Source organism: Anarrhichthys ocellatus, unplaced genomic scaffold (assembly GCF_004355925.1).
Source record: "Anarrhichthys ocellatus isolate YVR2014 unplaced genomic scaffold, GSC_Weel_1.0 scaffold113, whole genome shotgun sequence".
Taxonomy (NCBI): domain Eukaryota; kingdom Metazoa; phylum Chordata; class Actinopteri; order Perciformes; family Anarhichadidae; genus Anarrhichthys; species Anarrhichthys ocellatus.
Window position 1 is genome coordinate 495,228 of NW_022280143.1, and position 9,689 is coordinate 504,916.

Genomic DNA, 9,689 nt, shown 5'->3' on the forward strand with positions numbered 1-9,689 from the left:
TGTGTGTGTGTGTGTGTGTGTGTGTGTGTGTGTGTGTGTGTGTGTGTGTTGGAGAAAGAAAAAGACAGGATGGCCCAAGTTTTCCTGTAGCACAAAGGCCTGTTTTTTCAAATTTAAGAGGTCGGTCCTTTGTTTTGTCAGTGTTATGCTAGCTAGACATGATGACATTGTTGCAAAAGCATTTTGCTTAATATGCACAGGTGCTACTTTTGGAACTCAAACGATTAGTCAAACTGAAGGGCTACAGCATGTTCTCTGGAAAATAGGACAAACAGCGCCGAGACGGAAGGAAGTGTTAAAGAAGAAAAAAGAGACCTTCAGTGGTGTCATCTCCTCTGTACTGGGATCAGCCAATATCTACGCTTTCTAGGGAAGATTGTTGTTAACTATAAGTTGCATATACCATAGAAATCATCACACTGAAAAATACTGAATACGTTGCTATAGCTTATGGCAACAACAAAAAAAACCTGAGCTTCCTTTTCCTTCAGACTTGACTTTGAGATATGACTGGCCTCTTCCAGTTCCACTATTTGTCTGTATGCTGAAGCTTTTAAAGATGTCCGATGCAACTCTGTAGAGTCTGCTAAGAGGCAGCCGCTTGAATTTTACGGACTTCTGTCTTCAGTCTTCTTCTGACTCTCAAGGATGGAGTGCTCACTCACTGCTGTTCGCAGATCCGCTATTAAGCATCGCCGTGGGAGCGCTTTTGTGTGATTGTCTGGCAACGACTTTCTATTCTCACAGCTAGTTAAATCAGCCCCAAAAGTGAATCAACCAAAGCCCCTTCTTTCTCAGTCTCACATCGCACCGGGCTTCATCTTCCTAATCCTCTTCTTCACTTCCTGTTAAGGCCTGTTGCTTTCCTTTGTTATTTCACAGATTTTAATTTTTTCTCAGTTTTTATTTTTATATCTATATTAGTGTAATTGCACCTGCTTGAGAGCCCCACTGCTCTTAACTAATTGTCACTGATGCCACTGGCGGCATATCCATGGATATAATAACAAGTATTTCAGCTCTTGTGAAAGGAGACGGAGGACTGGGAGGATGTGGAGGATTGTCATCCGTGTCAGATACAAGGAATGTTTTTTTCTAAAGAAATAGATTTTACATTTTTAAATAATAGCTGGAATCAAAGCAGCAGAGGCCAAAATAATTGGACTTTTAGAATCAAATACTTGATCCTACCTTTCCCATAATGAAGGTCTACAGTGTCTTTTTGTTATACACATCTTTCAAACTCCACACCTTCAGTCTGTAACAACGGTTTCTGTTAAAATATCGCGGTCTCCTGTACCAAACCCATGTAACCCTGAAGACATCACTAGAACATCATCAGGGTAATTTCTTAGACTTTACACAGCTTTTCCAGAGTCACAGAGGATATAATACAACTCTCCTACTGCACCTGTTGTATTATTTGTAAGCACAAGACAAATTCCTGTTCACGTTTTGGTCGTGATGTTTGAAATGAGGGAGTGGAGTTTTGTCAGACTCCTGACCCCCTACTGTAGATCAACTGCGAGCTTCATACAACAATTCAGCTTAAAGGCCACATCTTCACAAACCGTCCTGTTGTATACGAACTTTCCTGTTTTATATTCTCATTAAAATCATATGCACACTTTTGGCCAATATTGTTTGAATTGTGTTTTGGACTTCAGTTACTATAGTATTATTAATACCTAGAAATGTACTACAACCAATACAACTCAACTGGCCTGTCAACTCTGTGAAAGACTACTCCTTCTTGGCTCTGCAGGTGAAATGCAATAGTTCCATTTGTCACTCTTGGCACCAGTTTGTCAGTTTAGGTGAATTTGGATCCAGTTCAGGATGCGGACTGGTTGATGCAGTTTAACTACATACACATGGCACTGCAATTCAATTCAATCACTTGTGTTCTCTGAGTATATAAAGTGCTAAATGTTTATAAAAAAACTGTATTAAAAATGTTTTTTTGTGTCAGGTCGAAAGTAGGTGTGTGACTTATAATCTGCTCATCTTTTTGTCACAGTGGCGCGTGCCTCGTGCCTCGTGCCTCATAAATCATCAAGTAACCAAACTTGAATAACAGGATAGACAATGTGTGCGTTTTGATGTTCTGACTAAAGGCAGAAGAGACAAAGACACTCTCTTATCACACTGTGGCGCATGAACGCACACACACACGTGCGCTCACAGAAAAAAACACACTCACATGGCCATGCCAAACTGCTCCAGCCACTTCTTTTTCAGCTCTTTGGTCTTGAAGAAGAATTCAAAGCCGCTCTGGCCCTGGTTATGGGTGAGGTAGAATCCGTAGGACCACTGCAACAAGAAAGAAAAACACTCGCATTTCAGACAGAAAATAAAACAACGGTGAATAAATTGAGGGTTTCGAGTGAAAGGCAAACGGAGCAGGAGGGGGCAGGAGCCGAAGGAGACGTGAAGCAGGGAGACAGATGGAGACAAAGAGATGCAAAATGAAAGAGGGATGCTCGGGGAGAGCAAACTCAAAGGCTGAAGGGCAGAACTGACAGACAGAGACAAAACAGAGAGGGAGAGCATGAAGGAACACAGGAAGAGAGTGTTAGGTTGCTGTGCCATATAACCGCTAGGCATCAGACAGCATGCATAGACCAGTGGGCCTGTAATCAGCCCCCATTACCCACTTCAAAGGCAAAATATTAGTCTATTAGCCTCCGTGTCAACACACGCCACTGTTTTTTTCGATGACTTCACTAAACAGATGCTTGTGAGATGCACTTTTTATGGCTCCTAGGTGGGGTTTTGAACTTCTAGCACTCTACTCTAAAGGCTAAAAACATGCCAAGCTCACAGTGCTGTCAGGGAAGTGCAGAGGCTCATCTTTTCTATTGAAAGAAAAGAGAAAAGGAAAGCAATGCTCTACAGAGGCATTCCCAGGGGACACCAAGACCTACGCTCAGCAGAGATATCTCTAGCAACCAATTTGTAAAAAGAAGGAGAAGGTGTTTGTCCATCTGTCAGTTATATTCTATTTTGCTTGGTGTATCTTTGGAATTTGAAAAGGTTCACACATCCAGACGGATAATGTAAAGCATTGCTTCGTTTACCTGCCTTTTAAATATAATCAATCTGACCCTTGCTCATGCCTCTCACCACGTCGGTCAATGTGCCCAAGTGAACTCTGCAATTACAGTTTTTGGGCCATTTGAGTGCCGCAGAAACATGCTGAGAACACAACACTTACATATTATCACCTTTTTAAATTGATGTGGTGCACTTTTTAGCATACAGCTGACTATTTGTACATCCAGCAGACACTGAACAACATTAGAATTCATTTGGAGTCGTGTTTCTATCCACCTGGCGAATGTAAGTCCAAGATTCATTTTTCTTTTAGCTCTGTTTTAGTCTCCACCAACTCCAGAGGATAATATCTAGCTCTTTCGCTGCTAAATGCTCTGCATGTTCACTAGCTAGCTGCTAACAATGCCATTTGGTGCTGTGCAGGTACTGTGGGTTTCAGAGCAATTCTTTTTTCTGGATAACAACTAACAATGCATTGAGAGTGCACCAAAAACAAAAGCAAAGCTGAAGAACCAAAACAATGACCTGTAATGCTCCATTTAGCCAAGTAGAGTCTGGTAATGGTTATCTGTTGGTTTGTCACTACAGGCGACACTTTACAGATTACACATAGCAATTTCATCTTTTGTTGTAATAAAAACAGCGATTATCACAGCTTGCAGCAGAAATACATGTAAAGCTGCAAAATCTCAAACCATCAGCTCTAGCATAAAAGCTTCCCACTGCTGTGTACAATGATTAGACTTCAAGATTATTTTGATTTTACCTCCAGATGACTTGCATGTATGATGAAGGTTCTTATTGCTAATTCTCTCCGACAGCCACGATCATCTTTGGCATGTCCATAATAAATATGTAATCAAACAAACTGCATCATATCCATTATGTCAGAGGAGAATGATACTGAGGTAGGTGAGGTTTCATAAAAAATACAACTTTATAAGCCCATATGGGAATAAGCCTACTAATGTCTGCTATTTACAACATCATTATTATCCCAATCATTGTTCCTGGCACGCCTTAGATATCATCCCTCATTATGATTGGCAATATTTTTCACCACTTGGCATTTAGTATTTATTTTGTGTGTGTGTGTGTGTATGTGTGTGTGTGTGTGTGTGTGTGTGTGTGTGTTTGTGTGTGTGTGTGTGTGTGTGTGTGTGTCTGTGTGTGTGTGCGTGGGTGCGTGTGTGTGTAGTCAGGCCCAAAGCGAGATTTAATGATAACACCATCTGGGCGGAGGCTTATGCTGGTGAATGAACAAGAAAGTGTAAAACATGTGCTGGAACAAGCCTGTATCAAATTATCTAAGAGTCTTTTCTGGTGATTATTTTTTTGTTTGTGTTATGAGCTGGAAAGATTTTTGCATGTAGCTCATTTTAGCAGCACATTAGGGATTCAGGGCACACGTGGGGAGTAGATGCTGGTACAGGTGCTTATAAAATACTTTTTATTTTTACTCAATTTTATGAACCTGCATTCATCTGATAAATTGTTATGGCTGTTCGTTGTGCTGAAGTAGCACTGTTAATTGGTTTGTCAGGAGTCCAATGTGGTTTCTGAGCTTTGCTGACTTAGTCATAAAGAGGCAATAATGGACTCAACAGTGCAAGACTTCCCTCCATTATAGCTGATTGGTTGTTATATGAGATGCTTGTTTTGTTCTTATTATTTTACAGAATGTTGAGAAGTATGTACTGTTATTATTGTTACACTTTTACATGCTGTATTTTAAAACAGTAAAAGAGCAAAAGTAGAATTCACTCGCTACATTGTTTTAGTCTTGGTGAAATAACATTTCATCAAAAGCTGTTTTAGCTGTTGTAAAATCACTGTAAATCACCACAGTTTATTGCTTTTTTAAAATGGTGATAACACACTATGATAACCACCAATCAGACCTGAGAAACTGAAGCCTCCTTATTCCAATAAAAAACTAATACAATTAGACATTTTCCTCTCCGTTGTGATATATATGGACTAAAAGGTGTTAACTGTAGAAATAAACTATTTGGCTGCCAGAATTACTGGGATATTTTGTCAGTCCTCATTTCAGTGTGCACTACAATAAGGAAGTACAAAAAAACGGTAAATTGTAAATTAGCGCTATGTGTCTGCTTTCACAACTTGAAACAGCAAACGAGTAATAAATTTGGCGCGCAAGCCCGGCAGGAAAGAAAACTACTTGTTTTGTTTATTTTTGACTTCAGCTTGATTTAATTGAGGTTACTGTTGCTGCATCTCTGAGTTAAAACATCATCTTTGTGGCCTCGCCAAAAGTGAAATTGAGTAACTCTCTTGGAACCGAAAGGGAAATTTTCACAAAAAGATGTGTTGCTGCCCTGAAATGACTGAAGGGTGTGCCAATATCTTTTCCAAGGTGATGGCAAGATGTGAAACATGAAAAACATGTTCTTTGGCATGTACATGCTGGAGGAGTAATTCCCCTGGGAGACCTACTCATGCAGTCTGAGGAGATCAAGGCCAAGGGCGCCAGAAGTAGGGGGCCCCCCAACTTTAAGCCCCTGTCCGGCATTGTGAACGAGAGTAGATAAAGTATTACAAGCAAGAAGTCCACATAGCAAGGGGAGAAGGTGTGGCTGATGGGTCAAAACAGGACTTTCACCCAGGAGACCGCTGTTCATGTCCCGTGTAAAACCGAGAGTAAACATTGACTTCACTCTTGTTAGGTAAAGTTGTTACGTAACATTATATAAGAAAGTCTGATAAGGATGGTTGTTGCCCAGTTACAGTAGTTCAGTTGTTGCGTTACTTTGTCAAATTGTTATGTCATTATTTTAACAGAAATTATTTCTAACCTTATCCAAGTAGTATTGTTGCCTCAACCTAAGCAATCATTTCTTAACCACGTGTCATTGTGCATTTCTGCAAGCGTGATATGAGGCTGATATGTCGTGTTCATGAAATGTTTTTTTGGTTCAGAAAAAGTCAACATATCAACATATCCCCCCCCCCACGCGACCCTGAACAGGAAAGGCAGTTACGTATAATAGATGGATGGATGGATGTGTCTCAATAGAAACCATATCTGTGTGTGTGGACCTTTCGATTCTCCTTGTCTGATGTGGGGTTGTTGGTGATTTTGAAGAGGTGCAGGTCGATCACTTCTTTCATCTCATAGTTGTCCCCTCGCCGCTTACAAACGATCACCGCGGCATCGAACAGGAAGATGTGCCTGTGATTTGAAGAGAACCATGTCTTATGACTGAAGCAGAAAAGACTGCAAGGCGATATGTTCAAAATCTTCTATCACCATATAGGTCATTGTATATCTTAATAACAATATATATATATCATGATATAGCGTGTTTTCTAGTAATTCAATGAATAAACGGTCTATATTAAATAACCACATCATTTTTTATACACCTGTGTGAATTAAATACTGGACAGATGAAAAGTACTGTGTATTTTCTTTTTAAATTAAGAACTTTAACAGAACATTTTCAGATTATCTGAGAAATTTGAATTTGTACAATATGTGCTTGTCATTATCAGTTAGATAACATAATTATATCTCACAATATTTGGATAAATGATTTCATCACAAAATGATACAGTTGAAAGATGATAAATTGTCATATTGAATTATCACCCAGCCCTAACACTACCATCCCTAACCATCACAGAAACTTACAAATAACTTGGAATATCCCTTGACTCACATCTCACTTATCGGAGCAGCATTTGTAACTTGTAGAAGAAGCTCAAACAGAAACGTTATGTTTATAAGAAGATCAGGCCATATCTTACCCATACTATCTCTGCTTCTGCCACATATCTTGCAATCATTCTTTCAACTGCCTCCTATCCTTTCCTATACCCCTAGTATATCCTCCTGTCTCTCAATTTGGTCTCTCACTACAAAAGAAACCATTGAACCAATAGCAAAACAGTACAAAGGAGCTTATAACATCCATGGCAACCTGCCCCTTTGGACTCACCCCTGCACTACCCCTTAGGCCTTGTTGTGAATTGTTTTGATTGCATAACATAATTAATATGGTTCATGTTGCTTGTGTAACACTGTTTATGTTGTTAAGCTGTAGATGTGAGAAGCTTAATTGACCTGATTTACTTTTATTGTGAATAGCATGAAACAGGAAGTGCTTTTACTTTGAAGAGCGAGAAGTAGCATGGTACGTGTCTTATTGATGCTAACAACAATGATGATGATGATAAGTGAAAAACCATATGTCGGGTGCAAGAGCGCGGTCTGTTCACTGTAACAGTTGTAATACTGCAGTTTCAGGAAGTAAAGTGTTCCGTTCAAAACCAGACGTGTCTTGGTCGTCATTAGAAGCTCCACTTCACAACAGGCCTCACCCCTGCACTGCCCTTTCACAATGCCCTGACTTTCCAGAACTACATAAATAATCTAGCCATTCAACTTTACTTTCAGATCCAAAACAATAATTCCCCTCCAACACTTACTGCTCTACTTTCAAGACACAAAACAAGGTAGAAATGCATCACTAGATCAATTTAGCATCCAATTATTCAATCAGCTATACATGCCATATGAATACCATTTGATGGAAGGACATATCCGCAACCACTGATGATGTCACACACCAACTTGCTCAATCCACCTAAGTCCTCACATCTGTAATGTGTGTATAGCTATTTTTTGGATCTTGTATCTCTGTTTTTATTATGTATTGTAATGTGATTCTGACTTGTATGTGCTACACAACAGAAATGTGATGTGAACCACTTTCAACTGAGTCAGGCCAGTTTGACTATAACACATTTAATGTTGCTCTTAATCTTTTCCTGTATAATAAATAAATGAAATGAAATAAGAATACATTTTCAAAGTCATTGAGAGCATATACTCATGTTACTCTACCCACTGCATTTTTGGAAATCATTGTGTCCCTTACGTGACACACTAACTTCAATCTACAATATCCATTATTTCTAATATAATAAAATCAATAAATAAGATTAATTTAACATTATCAACCTGTTTGTCTGGAACTCTGTGTGGTCATAACTAAATACCCGTGTACTTCACTTTATTTAGTCCTTCACTTCCAAGACACACACGTTAAGTTTCTAACTTCACTTTGGCTTCAAGCAACACATACTCTGGCAGTTTTCCAACTACAGCACCTGATTAAGCTGCAGTCAGTCAGTCAGTGTTTTAGCCAACCAGCATGTCAACCTGACATCTCACCTGTCCTGTTTAGCTCGTTTGTCCACCGAGGCCACCCGTACCTCGCCATCACCTTTGGGTCTCCCGTAGTTACTCAGAGGCTGATTCTACAGAAAAAGAGACAGAAAAGATTGGGTGGGATCTGACAGGAATTAAATCCATTGGAAAGAAAGCACTGCAAAAAGGAGATCAGAATCTAATTATTTGGAAGAAACAGGTGGCTTACCAGGTTTTCAATGGATTTCTGATACTGATCTATTTCGCGCATTGTCTCATTGTCTCGCTTGACTTCATTGACGTACTGAGCCAAGTCCTGTAAACAAATCATCAAAAAACAAATTCTTTCCTTTTTTTCCTTTCATTTCTTCCCCCTCCTGTGCTAAGGTTTTCTTTATTTTTGTGCTGTTTTTCTCTCCTTCAAAAGGAACCATTACTGATGTGGGCTTGTTAATTCCAATGAGACACTGTATTTGACAATAGGCAAGTAAGCAGCCTTTCAGGGCTATAAAATGAGCAGGACTTATATGTGCTGGATTGTATTGGAATACTTATTTATTCATGTGCAGTCAAAAGTTGTGGACATGCAATATCTTGAAATCAAGTGTAATATTGCTTTTTGGACATGATCATGTTAGTTTGTGAGCCAACACAATTGCTTTAATAGCAGGATGCAAACATGTCACTCGAATGAGGGACAATAATATTTCACACAGATATTAATGATATCTTATTATGGTTTACAGCGCCTTAATGAATGGAATGACTTCAGCAGTAAGTTAACCAACAAACTGAAAAACAATAAAGCACTCCTTTTAAAGGTCATTTTCAATCATTTTCACGTATTTACTCGAATCTATATGAACACAATTGTCTGTACACTGTAATAAAAGGCAGATTCCACTGTTGTGATTGCAAAAATATAAACTTTTTGTACTTAGATTGTATGCATATGGCTGTGTCTCCTCTATATTCATTTTTTTTTCAAAAAAATTATATAAAAAAAGAAATGCGCTGCATTACAATTTCTCAGATACATAGCGTATTGCCAGATTCTTGCAAATACACAGCCCTAGTGGACATAAACTGATGATATACCTTCATGGCATCCAGTGCCGTTCGCAGATTGCTCTTGTCTGTGGCATCATGAGTGTGTTTCACCAGCTCCTAGTGGACAGAAAAGAATAACACACAAAATATATGTAAGTGTCACATAATAACACCTCTTTCATATCGTAAAAGTGATTTAAAGTCTCAACGACTAGTTAACATAATTTAAATCACACACCTAAAGTTAGAAATGGAAGGAGGAAAGCGAGGCTGTCTTACAATTATAAATGGAAAAAAACATGTAAAAATTCATGAACATTGTTATCCTGCTGCTTACATACACTGCAGCTACATTCCACACATGAGAACACAATGCTTTAGCTCTAGATATGAAATGGAAAAG

The 9,689-nt window shown here is 38.9% G+C and overlaps 1 protein-coding gene across 4 annotated transcripts in view; it reads right to left on the reverse strand.

The window, feature by feature from the left end:
* Positions 1-9,689, reverse strand: part of vav3a (vav 3 guanine nucleotide exchange factor a) — an 85,449-nt gene that overhangs the window by 29,867 nt on the left and 45,893 nt on the right. For all 4 annotated transcript variants that reach the window (XM_031876716.1, XM_031876714.1, XM_031876715.1 and 1 more), the window contains exons 11-15: positions 9,335-9,403; positions 8,466-8,552; positions 8,261-8,346; positions 6,121-6,253; positions 2,204-2,313 (exon numbers count right to left, since the gene is read on the reverse strand). In XM_031876716.1, the coding sequence (XP_031732576.1) occupies positions 2,204-2,313; positions 6,121-6,253; positions 8,261-8,346; positions 8,466-8,552; positions 9,335-9,403 (485 nt within the window). The remainder of the gene's footprint in view (positions 1-2,203; positions 2,314-6,120; positions 6,254-8,260; positions 8,347-8,465; positions 8,553-9,334; positions 9,404-9,689) is intronic.